This window comes from Sceloporus occidentalis, unplaced genomic scaffold, assembly GCF_023333645.1.
Source record: "Sceloporus occidentalis isolate IW3139 unplaced genomic scaffold, rSceOcc1.0.p SCAF_6, whole genome shotgun sequence".
NCBI lineage: Eukaryota > Metazoa > Chordata > Lepidosauria > Squamata > Phrynosomatidae > Sceloporus > Sceloporus occidentalis.
Window position 1 is genome coordinate 1,428,837 of NW_028316986.1, and position 16,878 is coordinate 1,445,714.

The window sequence follows — 16,878 nt, forward strand, 5'->3', positions numbered from 1 at the left end:
GGCTGTCTATTGGGCCCTCAGCACTCTTCCCCAGAACCACATCTCAAATAAATTGATTTTGAAGAAGGTCTTTGAAAAGTGCTCATTTCCATAGACTAACAGAACTTCAGGGTCTATTCTGTGCAAAATGTGCATGCAGCATTTTTGCACAACAAACATTTCTCCACAAGGAAAAAAAATTGGTGCAGAATATTATATTCAGCCCAGAAAACTCCAGTATTTTCTATTCCAAAAACAGCCTTTTCTGTGCAGAAAATATTTCCACATAAATATGCTGCTCAGCAAACGAACTGCTGTTTTCTATGCAAATCATCCACGTTTGAATTTTGCTAGAACAAATGCCAAACTGCACAGATTTCTTTTCAAGTCCAGGGTTCTCCTCCTCAGGGTTTCTGAACATTCAAGAAACGTGTTCTTTGGCCATTTTTGCAATATTTCCGAATATGGAAGCAGCCTCAGCGCATGAGTTTTGGCAGCAAACCTTTGTCTCTAGAGCTGCAAGCTCTCCTTTCCTGCTGATGTTTAAAAGCAGCAAGTGTATGGAAGCCCAGCTAGTCAAAAGAAATCCTCCTCTTTGTTAGAGCTAGAATCAGATGCCCCTGAAACAGGCAAATCACTTCACCTGTGGAAAAGAAGCAACAGGTGCCGAAACAGCCCAGGTGTGCCTCTGGGCCGGGCCAGGCACTGCTTTGAGTTGGGGGCTTCTCAGGCATTCCCCCTTCGCCTTGAACAGTGTATGTGATGGAAAACACTTGGCACCCAGTGCCTCCCCTTTCTCTAAGTTTGGTTTTGTTGTGATACCTAATTTGTGGGGAAGGTGCCAGTGATGACCTGAATAGACTAGAAAGCTGGGCCAAAGCTAACAAAATTAACCTCAACAGGGAGAAATGTAAGGTAGTGCACTTAGGACAGAAAAATGAAATGCACAGATAGAGGATGGGGGATACTTGGCTTAAAGAAACTTATACATGTGAAAGGGATCTGGGAGTCCGAGTGGACCACAAATTGAACATGAGTCAATATTGTGATATGGCAACTAACAAGGCCAATGCGATTCTAGGCCACATCAATAGAAGTATAGTGTCTAGATCAAGGGAAATAATAGTGCCACTCTATTCTGCTTTGGTCAGGCCTCACCTGGAATAATCCTGTGTCCAGTTCTGGGCACCACAATTCAAAAAGGATGTTGACAAATTGGAGCATGCCCAAAGGAGGGTGACTAAAATGGTGAAGGATCTGGAAACCATGCCCTATGAGGAATGACTTAGGGAGCTGGGGATGTTTAGCCTGGAGAAGAGAAGGTTAAGAGGTGATATGATAACCCTGTTTAAATATTTGAAAGGATGTCACATTGAGGAGGGAGCAAGCTTGTTTTCTGCTGCTCAAGAGACTAGAACGCGGAGCAATGGATGCAAGCTGCAGGAAAAGAGATTCCAGCTTAACATTAGGAGGAACTTCCTGACAGTAAGGGTTGTTGGACAGAGGAACACACTCCTTTCTCGGAGACTGTGGTGGAGTCTCCTTCTTTAGAAGTCTTTAAACAGAGGATGGATGGCCATCTCTCACAGGGGATGCTTTGATTGAGAGTTTCTGCAATGGCAGAATGGGCTTGGACTGGAACAGGGCCCTTGGGGTTTCTTCCAACTCTAGGATTCTATGATTCTGGTACCAAACCCCAGCAGATACCAATGGCCTACTCTATTGTAGGATTCTATGATTCTGTGATGCAGATAGGATGTTTGGGTCCATGTGGAAGCCTACAAAGTGAGCTCTACTTGTACTTGGGGGTGCTGGTCCCTGCCTTTGTGGCTTGTCCCAGAAGGAGAGGCAAAAGCTGTGCCCCCCAGCTTTTGGGAGATGAAAGGCTTGGGCAGGCTGGTGGAAGTTCAAGGAAGGCTGCCTCCACAGAACTATAATATGCAGACCAAGAGAGGTAACCATGCCACTTCATTCAGACTTCACCTGGAGGAATCTTGTGTCCAGTTCTCAGTACCACAGTTCAAGAGGGATGTTGAGAGGCCAGAGCATGTCCAGAGGAGGGCAACTGAGATGGTCAAAGGTCTAGAAACAAAGACTTATGAGGAAGGACTGAGGGAGCTAGAGATGCTTAGCTTGGAGAAGACCGAGGGGTGACATGGTAGCCATTGTTGGATATCTGAAAGGGTGACACACAGAAAAGGGGGCAAGTTTGTTTTGTGTCAGTCCAGCAACTAGAACAGGAACCAATGGCTTCAAATGAGAAGAAAATAGATTCCACCTAAACATTAGGAAGTTCTGGACAGTGAGCTGTCCCACAGTGGCAGGTGGATTTCCCATCTTTAGAGGTCTTTAACCAGAAGTTGGATGGGTATCTTTCAGGAATGCTTTAGCTGGCAACTCTTACATAACAGGGGTTAGTCTAGATGGCCCTTAGGTTCCCTTCCAATTTTAGGAATCCATTCTCCTCAGTGTGCATCAAGGGAGCACCACTGCATCTCATGCAGTCTACCACCCTCTGAGTAAAGGCCTCTGCGACTTAAATGGCCAACCCTGACCTTGGAGTAGTTGGCCAACAGTTTGGTGGCGCACCTGTCTCCTGCGCCCCCCGCCCCATGAAGGAAGAGAAGGGAGCCATTCCTCAGCCCCTCCAGGAGGCCCACAGGATGGGATAAGCCCCCAGCTGCCCCTCGGATCTCTCGCCCTCTCAGGAAGGCTTGGAGCCTGGCTCAGGGCCAAGCCCCCAGCCCCTCTTGGCGTTGGTAATGTGAAGCATCTGCTGAATCGCTTTGTAGGCGAAAATATATGGGGCTGTGGGTGACGCGATCCAGGAACGTGGCCCTGGGGGTCACACAGCACAAATCCAAGCTGCAAACCTCTGTCGTCTGTCTTGTCAGGGCTTGAACAAAGAACAGACAACCAGAGCGCCTTTTGCAGGAAGCTGGAGCCTTGGCACTGCGTGTGCCCACTTAAGGATTTCACCTCTGCAAGACAGCAATAGGAATGGTCAACAAGGCTGGCTGCAGGACAGTGAGTGCCCCCAGGGCCATGGCCCCAGGCCACCACAGGCAGGTGGCAACCAGGAGCTTGGAACCTTTAGCAGGAGTTCTTTCTGCCGCTCTTTCTCAATCAGTTGGGTCCATCCCAATTGTCCACTGAGGCCAATTTGCCCAGTGTGTGCCTCCCAGTTTCTATGATGAAGGAGGGAATGCAGCAATAACACCCACGCCAGATTCTCCAAAGACACCTCTTCCCAGGTTACTGAAGATGCCAATTTGCTCTGGCCCCAAATTGCAGTTGCTAGTTTTCCTTGGACGCCCAACATCAGAAGGGCTCTCAGGTGGAGAAGGATGGAGCAAGCTTGTTTTCGGCTTCTCCAGAGGCAGGCCCCAAAGCAGCCAATTCCAACGATGAGGAAAGAAGTTTCCACTAAATATTAGGGAAAAATTGTCAAAGCTGTTTGACAGTGGAATGGACTCTTTCAGCAGGTCCTTGGAGGCCTTAAAACTGTTCTTGGAGGTCTTAAACAAGAGGCCATCTCTGCAGGGTGCTGCGGCTGTGGATTTCTTCCACTGGCAGAGGGGTGGTCTAGAGGGTCTTTGGGACCCTTCCAACTCCACAATTGTGTGATTACACTTTCCTTCTGGGTTTTCTGGCCCCTGAAGCTTCTCTGCAGCCCTCCTCAGGTTTTCAGGAAAACAAAAGGAGAAGCTAGGAAACAGAAAGAGATCTGTTTTGCTTCCTTTCCTTGGGCAGATGGAAGTCAGGAAGGAGGATGGATGGTCCAAATCAACTGTCTCCTGATTCCTTGGTACTCTCCAGATGCCTTGGACTAGAATGTCCATCACCTCCAGCCAGTATGCCTAGGGATTCTGGGAGTTACATTCCCAGCCATCTGGAGAACATGGAGTTCAGGGAGGCTGAATGCTGACTGCAAGAAGCAGCAGGACGGAAAAGACTGCCAAGGCCAGACGTGCTGAATTTTTCACAAGCTACAACGGAGAAAAAAATGGTCTTCTAAGGTTGTCGTTGTCACCATCGTTGTTGTCCTCCTGCTCCCAGGTTGAGGAGGGGGACCATGCATGGCATGACATCTTTAGCTTGTGACTGGTCTTACAAGTGGGCCAACATCTGGCTGCATCTGTAACGCTGGCTAGTATGCCAAAATAAACATGATAAAAATCCTTCCTTGGGTTGCACTGGTCCTAATGCAAGTGGCTTGAAGAAGAAGACCAGTTGGTGAAGGATGTTGGCATTGTGGAAACAGGACCTCCCGATGCCCAGGCCACAAGGAACAAAGCAGACCACCCTGGAAGGTGGTGGGCTTCACTTTGGGAGGTTTCCCCATGCCTCTTGGATAGACACCTGTATCCCGTGTCTATCCAAGAGGGGGACCCAAATGACTTTGGAGTCCCTTCCAGCCCATGCAATGGATCCAAGACCCTAGCCACTTCCCCAGACCCATCCAGCTGGTGGGTGAGGGGCTCCTGGCCTCTTTTCCTTCTGGGCCAGACCCTTAGGGACTGTTTCTGAAAGCAAAGTGGGGAGGGAAGGGACACACACACACACACACAATTTGGTTAAAATGGAGGTGGTTGTGGTGGGAGCCAGGAGGTAAGCTTTGAGAACTTCGAGAAGGGCCCACCTCTTCTTTTTCTCTTATCATTCAAGAACTGGGATGGTTGTTGGTTTGCCAAGGCCCTGTGCTTACCAGTCCTTCAAAAATGGGAAAACAATCCTGTCTCCATGTGCAGATTTTTCTGCGTTTGCCACTGCCAGTGCTGTTTCACCCAGGAACTGGTTTGCAGCGTGAAGGTGCCCATCTCTTCAGACAGTGGCCATGCCTCATGTTCAGGCTCTCCCTGAGCAAAGAAGAAGATAAGAGACAGGAGCAGAAACTCCCCCTAGAAGGTGGTTGGGTGGGGGGCACAGGGGTCTGTTGGCAAATCAAGCCTCAGCTCGGTAGTCTTGAGGTTCAGGGCTTCACAAACAATTACGCAGTTGAATGCTGAAGCTTCATAGAGCTCTCTCACCTCCACAGAATGGAAACTACACCTCCTGCCTTCCCAGATGCAGCCCACCACACCAAACCAACACACAGAAGGTCCTCCCAGTTCACCAAAGGACTCGAGAGTCTGCCTGCTAATTGGTGCTCCTGAAAAAGTTAAATCCTTATTCCTTTGTCTGACTGCTGGCTCATTCACAATATTTAGTTTGGACCCAATCTCCAGTCCTGATGTTCACCCACTTTCGCCTCTACTGTCGAAGGGGAACACAGGGAGATGACCGCTCCCTCCTTGGCACAACCCTCCCATTCACTCAGCAGGTTTATCACTGGCCTCACAGTCTCCCGACGGGGAAATCGATGCCCTTCACCTATCCACTTGGAGCAGCCTGCCCATAAACTTGGAGGAAAGGGGCATAGGTAGCGAGGCTCCCCTTTTGAGTAACCAAAGGTAGCAGATGAGAGCCACCTGGGGATGCCAGGCTCAAAGATGCCTCAAAGCTTAGAAACCCAAGACATAACAGCTGCAACAGTAAATCCTGTACTCTGAGGAATCTCCACAGGGCTCCTCCATGCTCAGTTCTGGGTCTTGATGCCAGGATGAGATGTGTGGCGTGGGGTATCTAGGTGCCCATCATGGAGAATCCAAATGGAAGCCCATCTTGTTAAACAAACACGAGGCACAATCCACCAGGTGTTGTCCTGCATAATCCCCATTCAAAGGAACCAGAGCTGGGCAAGGGCATGGTATTATTCTAATGCTGCTCCAAACATCAAAAAATGGGATTTGCACAGTGGAAGTTCCTTGTGGATCTCCTCTGTCCACGGGCCACACTTTGTGGTATCTGCTCCGGCTGACACAGGGTGGACCCACTTTCCTTGCCACACCCACTCCGTACCTGCGCTATGTCCCACTTCCACGCACATTCACATCCGCATGCACGCACGCACAACAGCAACAGATGAGCAGGCGCCCAACATTCACCTGCACGAGAGAAGCAGAGTCACCACCATTGCACGAGGAGTCCCCGACCGGTCTTCCATCGCATGCCATGGGCACAAGGAAACGTCTCTGGCGTGCAAGTGAGGCATGGGAGGTCACGGGTGGAGCTGCCAGGTGAAGATGGTGATGTGTGGGTTGGGCAGGGAGGGTGGTATTCACAAGAGGGTGGCCTGGCTCTTTGGAAGCTCCTCTCGGAAAGGTTTCCTTGCTGAAACGGAGATGAGTCTCTGTCCAATTACTAGCACTGGGACACCCATGGAAACAGGACATGCAAACCTAAGGAGATGCCCCCCCACCCGCCCCCAGGAAAGTGGCTCTGTCCACTGGAAGGAGACCGGCTGCTTCGCTGCTGCAGTTGTGATCGTCACGGCTTCACGATGGTGGGATGGGTCAGCTGGCACATGCCTCGTCGGAAGGCTGCGAAGGCGGCTGTAGAACAGGAGGTCATCCCTCTTGACCTGCAAGGAGGGACAGAGCTACCAGTCAGAGCTGCCTGCCCCCCTGCAAGGAGACTCCAATCAAGCAGACCCCTTTCCTCTCTGGCTGAAACCCCTTTAATGACCAAGTCCCAAGAGCGAAGAGGCCCAGAGGCCCAAAAGGAAGCCAGAACACAACCCTCAACGATGTTCAACCAACGAGAAACCAGTGCCACATGGTTTGCGCACAGATCAGATGCAAACAGAATCTATTATTTATTGGCCTGTTTGTTTGATTTGCATCTGGCCTTTCTCTCTACGTAGGATCCAAAGTGGCCCACGGCATTTTAAAAACCGAGTACAGTTAAAACCTTATTTAATTATTTACAATTGAAAAACAACAACACCTCTCTTGAGGGTTAAACAGCCTTGTTCAACCTTTTTTACAGTGGAGGAATCCTTAGAATAGGTCTCAGGGAACCCTGCATTAAAAATATTGTATCTACCATTCAATATTATACTATCTCTTCCAGCGGGCTTACCCACCCAACCTTATATAGGAGATTACTAAAAATGAAATGCTCCACTTCTGACTATTGGAAGGTGGTGGGCTTCACTTTGGGAGATTGTATGTATTGGATGATTAGATGATGGTCTAACTATTTATTGAACTAATGTTAGCATTTTACTGACTATATTTTTATACTGTATTGTATTATTTTATTGATGTAATCCCGCCTCGATCTGCAGGGAAAGGCAGGAAATATAAATTTATTCATTTATTCATTCATTCCAGTCGTTATCTCTTGTGGAGCCCCTAGTCACCTCTTATGGAACACTGTAGAGTTCCAGGGATCTTAATTGAGAAACCCTGGGTTGGAGCATTGTAGGAATGAATGCCAGGTCACAAGCAGAGCATCCAGAGACAGCCCTTGGATTTATCATGCGCTCTCTGGTCATGCAGATGCCACATGGACTATGCAGGCAAAATGGTACTTTCACATGACCATCCCCCCAGCCAGGGTCAAATGAGAGAAAACAGATACCCAATTCTCTCAAGAGGAATACAGATGGCATCAGACATGTTGGTAAGTGATAAGGATGCCTCTGAGCTCTGCAAGACCCGGATGCTTGCCACAGGACTAGGTCACAGTCTTCCAATATGATCTGACTCAGGTTCTAAGCTCTGGGTAAAGGCAAGGGAGAGGGCCTTCTTGGTGGCTGCTCCCAGGCTTTGGGATGTTCTCTCTCAGGAGGCTGAGATGGCTCCCTCCTTCCTGTCCTTCCAGGCAAAAGCAGCCATCTGCATTTTACAAGCCCAGAACAAGAATTCCTATCAAGTTCTCCAATCCTGTAGTTGAGGGCTCAGAAAGGAAATACGGGTTTTGGTTTCAATCCTACTGGACAGCTCTTGGCGAAGTTTACAAGAAGGGCTATGAATGGACATCCTGGGAAAGAAGAGCGCCAGGCGGAGTCTGATGCAAACGCTCCTCCAGCGCCAGGCTCCGTTTCCCTGCTCTTGGCCACATGAAAGGAACCCTTTTCAGGAATAATTAAACCCAATTACCAGTAGTGACATCATCAGTTGCCCAGAGGGAGCATGTATGTGCCAGAGAGCACAACACAGAGCGAGATTTCTAGCTGATGTTTAACATCCATAAAATAGGACAGTTAAAAATACTCACAAATCAATTTATGTCCCATAGAAAAGGGGGGGGGGACACTAAACAGTGTTCTTTTTTTAAAAAAACTTTTGCATTCTTAATAGTTGGAATTGAAAATAATTTTTCAGAGAGGGTTATCCTGCATATTGTTGCGTTTTCACTGTTCAACAAGTCTTTGCTACGGCTGTGAGCTGAGGTTGCAGGACAGAATTATCGCACTGTGAATATGCATGGCCCCTTTGTGCTTTGTGTTCATATTCCCTGTCACAATGAATGTTCATTTATAAGCCAAAAGCATGGAAGTGTGGACTGATTCCCGTGAGCTGTGGATGTGAAGGGAACTCTGTATGAAGCAACGCTCAGGCATTAATGCTGTGTGTCCATTGTGGCAACTGGATGCTATTAACCCCAAATCCCGGCTTATCCCCTCCAGTCATTTGTGCAAGCTCAGCATATACTGCCAGGCCAGGAGAGGCCGGCTGGTCGCTTGCTTTTGGCTCAGCTGTGGCCAGCAAAGTGGCTACCTGCTTCCCAAAACAGGAGGGGCTCCATGCTTACTTGAATCGCTGGCCAGTCCATGTCCTTCCACTTAACCTGCAAAAGGCAACACACAGAGAAAAAGACCAGGCTGAGAAGGCTGGCAGTGAGTCACTCCACGGCAGCAGCAGCAACCACCAGGCCCCACTCTGACCCAGTTCCCTCTGCCCAGCTTGATGCCAAGCCTTTGAAGGGAGGCGCAGGGGCCGCCTTTGAAGATGGCGTGGAAAATGCAGTGCAGGAGGGAGCAGTCAGAGGGATTATGGGGCACAATGAAGTCTGAACGCTCAGCTCTGATCCTGGCATGGCTGCACCAGCTGCTGAGACATTTCTGGGTCAAACTAAAACTGTTGGCTTCCACCTGTAAAGCTTTACATCCTCCTAGGAGCCTGGTCTTTACCTGGTCAGCCCCTCCTGCCATGAATCTTCCCCTACCCTGAGATCAACATCTACCTCCTCCATCAGACAAGGAAGAGGGCCTTTTGGATTGTGTCCTCATTGCCCCAAATACAGAACACTCCCTTCAAGGAAGCCCACCTGGCCCCAGCATCGCCGTCTTCTCAGCACAGGATTGGCCAGTTTCTATCCATATCTGCCTTTGCTGCTCCATTATCCTTCTGATTTGTTCTTGGAGTGAACTATTGCACAGATATAGGATGGGGGACACCTGGCTGAATGAGACTTGGACTAGATGGCCCTTGGGGTCTCTTCCAACCCTAGTAGCAGGAGCCCGTGTGATGCAGTGATTTGAGTGTTGGACAATGACTCTGGAGAACGGGGTTCGATCCCCTGCTTGGCTAAGGAAACCCACTAGGTGAACCTAGGTGAGACACAGTCTCAGCCCCAGGGAAGTGTTCTGAGCATAAGACTTGGATTCTGGAGATCAGGGTTCAATTCCAGGTTGGGAGTCAAAGTGGCTTTTGTTATAGTTGTGTGCCTTCACGTTGTTTCTGACTTATGGCAACCCTAAGGTGATCCTATCATGGTGTTTTCTTGGCAAAATTTGTTCCGAGAGGTTTCACTTTCACCTTCCTCTGTGGCTGAGAGAGTGCAACTTGCCCAAGGTTACCCAGTGGGTTTCAGCGGCCAAGTGGGGATTTGAACCCTGATTTTAGAGTCCTTGTCCAATGCTAACTGTATGATGCTAACAAGTGGTTTACAACAGATTAAAAAAACATAGTTAAAATTTTGCAAACCACAAAAGTTAGTAAGAGATTAAATGATGGAACAAATGAAAACCAATAAAAACAAGAGCCATTAAAGACACACACACACACACACACACACACACACACACCCTGCAGCAAAACAATGAGAAAAATCCCGCAGACTGTTCAGGTGGGATGGGTCTTATCTATGTGCATCCGTTTTGGTCCACTGTGTTCTTGCCCTGAAGTTCCTCCCTGTCCCTCGCAACCTAGGCTGTGTCCACACTGCAGAAATAATGCAGTTTTGACACTGCATTAATAACTGCCAGGGGCTCAGTGCTATGGGATCCTGGGATTTGTAGTTTGTTGTGGCACCAGAGCTCTCTGACAGAGAAGGCTAAATAGCTCACAAAACTACAGTTCTTGATTCATTCAGACCTGTATATCTTTTTACAGACGTTTGATACTGCATTCATTCATTCATTCATTCATTCATTCATTGAGCTCTGCATACTTTAATGCAGTTTGACACTATATTAATAACTTTCCTGGCTCAAGGCTAAAGAATCCTAGAAACTGTAGTTTATTGTGGCACCAGATCTCTGACAGAGAAGGCTAAATGTCTCACAAAACTACAATTCCCAGAATACCAAAGTATGGAGCCATGGCATTAAAACCAGTGTCAACTTGGATTATTTCTGCAGTGCAGATGGAGCCCTAGAGGAGAGGGACTCAGGCCCTGAGATCCCTGAAAGGAAAGATCCCACTGTGAATGGATGAAGCCACTCAGAAAATGCCACATCTGGGCCCAAGACCTAATGAAGGAGTTTTGCTTTTACCTCGGTCCTTCCCATTCTGCATCTTGTCCTCCTCTTCCTCGCCTCCTTCCTCTCCACCTTTAAGACAAGAAGCACAGAGCAATAAGTGGAAGCATGTTTTTTTTTGGGGGGGGGGGCAAGCAGATGGGGAGGCTCTTTAGGGAGAGCCCCTGGCACCAGATGCTTGCCATGGGCACAACTGACCTCCTTCCCTTGAAACAGCATGGCACTGTATTGCCCATCTGCCTTGGCCTTGGTCTGGCCTGACCCACCAGCCCAAACTCAGGCAGTCAAGGAGAAGGAAAAAGCCTTGGGGCAGCAGAGAGAACTCTGACCTTTTTGTGTGGCAAAGGCCAAAATCAAACACACAAGAGTGCCAACGGGCACCAGACAGCATGGGGAAAAGATAAACGGATGTGAATGAATCATGAAGTTGGACAGGAGCTGTCTCAAATATCTAGCCAGACACAAGTGAACACGCACCAATCGCATGCATCTCAGTAACACATGCTGAAGGTGACACAAAACAACTAATTGAGTATAGTTTTCTGTGGATTTTTCAGGCGATGTGGCCGCGTTCTGGAAGAATTTTAATTAATTGTTTTGCTTCAACATGTGTGACTGAGCTGCATGCGATTGGTGCGTGTTCACTTGCGTATTGTCAGATATTTGCTATATTAATAGAGCTCCTATCCAACCTTTTGATTCATTCAGATCTGTTTATCTTTTTTCTCTCTGCAGCCTGGTGCCCAGTGGCACTCTTGTGTATTTTTCCATCTCACCGCATCCTCCAATCCTTACAGTAAGGCCAAAATCAAGCCAAAGTGGTGCAATGGTCTGAGTGTTGCATGCGCTAAGGCTCCAGGAGAGCAGCGTTCAAAACCCCACTTTCTCATGGAAACCCACTGGGTGGCCTTGAACAAGTCACATCCTCTCAGCCTTGCAGGAAGACCACCACAAACCTCAAATCTGGCCATGAAAACTCTCGGAGTAGGTCACCATACCGTGCTTTTAGGGGAAAACATCTAGGGGTAGCCGTGTTGGCCATATAGCAAACCCAATAACATCTAAACAATTATGGCTTTATTGGGCCAACCAAAATGCATAATGACATGTTGCAAGCTTTCCAAGTCACACCAGCTCTTCATCAGGCAAACAGGAGAAAGAAATGGAAGATGTTAGTCATAGACCTGCATGCAAAACATGAAGACTTCTTGAGAAATTCAGTGTTCTCTCCCTACATAGGAGCCTGTGGCTTCACAAAGGAAGCAGACATGCTGGGTTCCAAGGAAACCTCTTCTTTGAATTGCAAATGGACATGAAATTTCCTTGACTTTGAGAATCTCCCAGTGACCACAGGGCCAAAGTGGGAAGTGCCAGCCTGCAGATAGCCTTCCCTGCCATCTGAACTAAGACCAGAAACAGGAAAAGGCAGGTCTGTGACTTACATCTTCAATCCCCCCCCACCCCGCCGTTTGCTTGATGAAGAAGCCAGTGTGACTTTGAACATATCATTCTGCATTTGGTTGGCCCAATAAAGGTATCATTGTTAGGATGTTGGTGGTTTTAGGGAGCCAGTGTGGTGTAGTGGTTTGAAGGCTGGCGTAGGATCCCCGCTGCTCACCCATGGAAACCCACTGGGTGACCTTAGGCAATTTAGGCTCTCTCTCAGCCTAAGAGGAAGGCAAAGGTAAACTTCCTCTGCATAGACCTGGCCAAGAAAATCCTAGGAAGAAGGTTGCCAAAAGTCAGAGTGGGACCTAGGGTGGTGCATGATTTGAGGCTGGATGGGGCCTCCAGAGACCACTCCACCTGGCAGCACTTGATGGGGAAAGCTTTGAAGAAAATGTCTTTTGGGGGCAGTGTTGTGTGGCCCAGGGGTCTAAAATTGGACCTGGGAGCCACACAGGGCTCAGGGGTGCTTCCCTCCCTGCCTGCTATAGTGGGAAGAGAGAGTGCAAGAGCAAAGCACACTCTGGGGGGCACTGACTTAGTGTGGGGCCCATCCACATAGGCAACAAGGAGGGCAGGAGGGGTCCTCAGTCTGCCCCCTGGCTCCCGACAGGGATTCTAGCAAGAAGAGAGTGAGGATGTGGAAAAATTGGAGTGTGTTCAGAGGAGGGTCACCAAAATGGGGAAGGGTCTAGAAACCATGCCCTATGAGGAGAGACTTAGGGAGCTGGGGATGTGAAGTCGAAGACTTTCTCTGAAGATGCCAGCCACAGATGCTGGCGAAACGTCAGGAATAAACTCTTCTAGAACATGGCCACAGAGCATGAACCCCCCCCCCCCCAAAAAAAAAAAAAAAAGGAGCTGGGGATGTTTAGTCTGGAAGAGAGACAGTTAAGAGGTGATACAAAAGCCCTGTTTAAGTATTTGAAGGGGTGTCATATTGAGGATGGAACAAGCTTGATTTCTGCTGCTCCAGAGAATAGGACCTGGAGCAATGGAAAGAGATTTCAGCTCAACAGGAGGAGGAACTTCTTGTCAGTAAGGGCTGTTGGACAGTAGAACGCACTCCTTCAGAGTTTGGTGCAGTCTCCTTTTTTGGTGGTCTTTAAGCAGAGGTTGGATCTATTAGGGATCCTTTGATTGTGAGTTCCTGCATGGCAGAAGGGGCTTGGACTGGATGGCCCTTGGGGTCTCTCCCAACTCTATGATTCTACAATTCTAGGAAAGCCAGTCTTTCCAGAGGCAACCACCTACCACACTCTTGGATTAATGCAGGCTAAGATAACATTTGCCCTCATTGCCACAGCATCACACTGCTGGCTCATGTTCAGTTTATGATCAACAGTCATCCCCAAGGTTCTTTTCACACATAATCCTGCTGAGCCTGGTATCTCTCAACCTATACCTGTGCATTTGGCTTTTGTGGAAGAAATGCAAAATATTGCATTTGTCTCTGCTGAATTCCATTTCATTAATTTCAGCTCAGTTTTCTAGCGTATCAAGGTGCTTTTGAATCCTGTTCCTGTCTTCCAATGTTGGTTACTGCCCACCCTGCCCCAGTTTTGTATCATCTGGAAATTAGACAAGGATTTCCTCTGCCCCGCCATCTAAACCATGTCCTTGCTCTACCCACCTGGCTACGGGGACAGAGCAGTTGTTTCGCCAACCCCCCTTGCTCTCCGCAAGTGACGGAAGGGCTGTTGGGGGCAACTGTCGCAGTCACGCAGTCATGAAAGAGAAGCCATAGCTGGGTCACGCAGGCAAAGCTCTTATGCCAAGATGGACCATGCAGGTTCTTGGCCACTGTTTCCTCCACCCAAAGCTCTTGAAATAAAAGTGCACCCAAAACAATGTTTGAAGTGGAGGAGGAGGAGGAGGAGATACAAGGCTTCCACCAGCTTCCTCAGCTGGACGCAAGGTTGCCTCTTTAAACAAATGTTGTATTTCTGGGGTGGACACTGTAGGACAGATAGGGAATTGGAGGCTACTGTGGCTGGTCCAGAAGCAACAGGAGCCAGGCCCAAGAGGCAGCAAGGAGAGGCAGGGCATCAGCCCCAGGCAGGAGGGCCTGCAGAGGGTTGCTGGCTGCTGAGCCTGAGCTCCAGCTGCTTCCTGTGATTTACACAAATGAGAAGATGTCAGACACTTCCCAGGGTCTCTGGTCTGCATTTCGTCAAAGTGCGAGCCTGCAGTTTGTTTCGTCTGTCAGCATCTCCCTCACATGTGGCTAAGACCTCTGACACAACACACACACTCATGGCTTTAGGTGCTGCCAGAAGGAGAGGCCTCACTTTGTTACCAACCAACAGCCCCAAAGCTCTGGGTTCCTCCCTTGGGCGAGTGGGGCACAGCCTTTCCCAAGTCCCCCCCCCCCCCACTCTCTCCAGCTGGAAACTAGAGCCGTGGGGTGAGGGGAGTCCATCTTGCCAGAGAGGAGGCAGACAGCCTCTGGTGCTCTGACCCACCAAGGGCAAGCAAGGACTCTTCTGCCCTTGGCACCTTCCCAGGCAGAAGGCAAGCTCTGCAGGCGGCTGTGAAGGAATCAGCCTGGCTTTTCTGCAGCAGGTGGAGAGACCATAAATCCAGTGTCCCTCAAACCCCATCTCTATCAGCCCCTGAGCACCCCAGCCTTTCCTTCTGAGCCCCTGAGGTGTCCTAAACAAACCCAGCCTATGGAGAAGGATGTGGGCATGCTGCCATCTCTCCTCTGCAAGGACCATGTGGAAGGGGTTGGATTTTCTGGCTATTTAGGAGAGCTGGAGGGGAGATGAGCTGCAGTGGCCAGGGTAAGGACCAGGCCCTTTTCACCTTGAATGAGGGAGTGAGGTTTCCAATTGTGTATTTAAAAGGGAAGCAAAAGGGGTAAATACTTTGCATGTAATATCTATATTGCATTTGCATCTAATTTGTACTCTTGATTTAGGGCTTCAAGGTTACATCCAAGTGTTGCTATTCTGCTGAGCAGCAGAGGGGGAAAGAGTCTCCTGCCATCAGGTCCTGCCCTGGCATGTCTCTGGGTGCAGGGAATGTATGGGGCAGTGTACACATGTAACCCATGGAACCCACACAGAGGTATACACACACCCACACAACCCACTTTCCAGCCTACCTGAATGAAGCTCCTTCACCAAAGATGACATGGTGTTGGTGATGGAATCGGCCGCTACCAGCAAATCGTTTCGGAGGTTCCGCCGAGTTCCTGGAAAAGAAAGGGAGACGAAGGGATGAGATGAAGATTCAATGTCCCCAGAAGCACACAACCTTTCACACTAATTTTGAGTCCAAAAGCCAAACTGGAAATTCCACAGCCCCGAAAATGATTTCGCCTTGAACAGGGTGATGCGGCAACTAAAAAGGCCAATGCAATTTTAGGCTGCATCAATAAAAGAATAGTGTCTAGATCTAGAGAAGTAATAGTACCACTGTATTCTGCTTTGGTCAGGCCCCACCTGGAATACTGTGTCCAGTTCTGGGCACCACAATTTAAAAAGGATGTGGAGAAACTGGATTGAGGCGCTGAAGAGTCACTAACAAAATGTTTTGGTTCCAAACTCTGACTTCTACCCCAACTTCACACACAGACACACACACACTTGTTAAAATCATGCTGAAGCGGCAACAGAAAGGTTATGGATGCATTTGGTTCCCAGAAAGGAGGCCAGAAAACTGGGATTCATGGCCAGTTCCTGGATTTTCAGGTGCATGGAGGGCAGACTTAAGATTCTTATTTCACTGAGAGGTGGGGCACGTAACCCATATCTGGAGGGAAAGGAGACCTCTCCCGTTGCTTGCTGACCCTTTCCTGCATGGATGTGTAAATTAATTAACAGAAAACCATCAACCAACCTAAAGAGAGAATGATCAACTCTGGCAGAAAACAAAGAGCGTCCCTGGAGAGATGGGCTCCCTTCTCGTACATACGTTTGCCTCTGGCGAGAGGGCTGTCCTGGGGATACGTGGCATGGGTAGGACTTGATGCCAAGGGAAAATGGGTCCTCCCCTCTGCAAATGCTCGTCAGCAACAAACTTCGTAGCAGCAGCAACATCTCCAGGGTGGAAACACCGTTGGCACATGGATACAAGAGGAGGGGGAAATGAGGGCACTACCTTGCCAATAAGAAGTTTTCCTTCAGTCCCCAAACTACCAGCATTGCAGACAGTGAACCACTGTAAATTGTTCACACCTAGGACTCTCAGCATCGGCATGTGCTTTATAGACTATAGCAAAGATTTGCATAGAACATGAAAGGCTATGGAAGGCCCTTAAAGACATGGGAGTGCCAACACATCTGTTAGTCCTGATGACGACTCTATACTCAGGACAAGAGGCCACTGTCAGAAGACAGAGAAATGGAATGATGCCCAGTTGGCAAAGGAGTCAGACAAGGCTGCATCTTACCGTCCTACCTATTCAACCTATATGCAGACCATATTGTAAGAAAAGCGGGCTTGGACACAGAAAAAGAGGAGTGAAAATAGGAGGAAGGAATATCAACAATCTAGGTATGCAGATGGCACCATAGTACAGCCAAAAGGACAAACAAATGGGTCCTAGAGCAGATCAAGCCAGAAATCTCCTTGGAAGCCAAGATGACCAAACTGTCATACTTTGGACACGTCATGAGAAAGCATGGAGAAAACAGTGGTGCTAAGAAAGGTGGAGGGAAGGAGGAAGGCCACATGCCACTCCATTAAGGAGATCATGGGTCTGAATTTGCAAGAACTGAGCAGAGCAGTGGAAGACAGGGAAGGTTGGAGATGTCTCATCCACAGGGTTGCCATGGGTTGAGATCCCATTTGCTGTGTTTACATTTCCTTGGGAACTTTGCCTGTTCCTTTTTTCTGGACACCTGAACAAT

At 48.7% G+C, this 16,878-nt stretch overlaps 1 protein-coding gene across 4 annotated transcripts in view; it reads right to left on the bottom strand.

The window, feature by feature from the left end:
* Positions 1 to 210: 210 nt before the first annotated feature.
* The window catches only part of LOC149310306 (dystrobrevin beta), a 211,288-nt gene continuing 194,620 nt past the window's right edge, over positions 211 to 16,878 (bottom strand). For all 4 annotated transcript variants that reach the window (XM_089528693.1, XM_089528692.1, XM_089528691.1 and 1 more), the window contains 4 exons: positions 15,129 to 15,218; positions 10,589 to 10,645; positions 8,623 to 8,658; positions 211 to 6,442 (listed from right to left, as the gene is read on the bottom strand). In XM_089528693.1, coding sequence (XP_089384819.1) covers positions 8,654 to 8,658; positions 10,589 to 10,645; positions 15,129 to 15,218 — 152 coding nt within the window. In that variant the 3' untranslated portion in view covers positions 211 to 6,442; positions 8,623 to 8,653. The remainder of the gene's footprint in view (positions 6,443 to 8,622; positions 8,659 to 10,588; positions 10,646 to 15,128; positions 15,219 to 16,878) is intronic.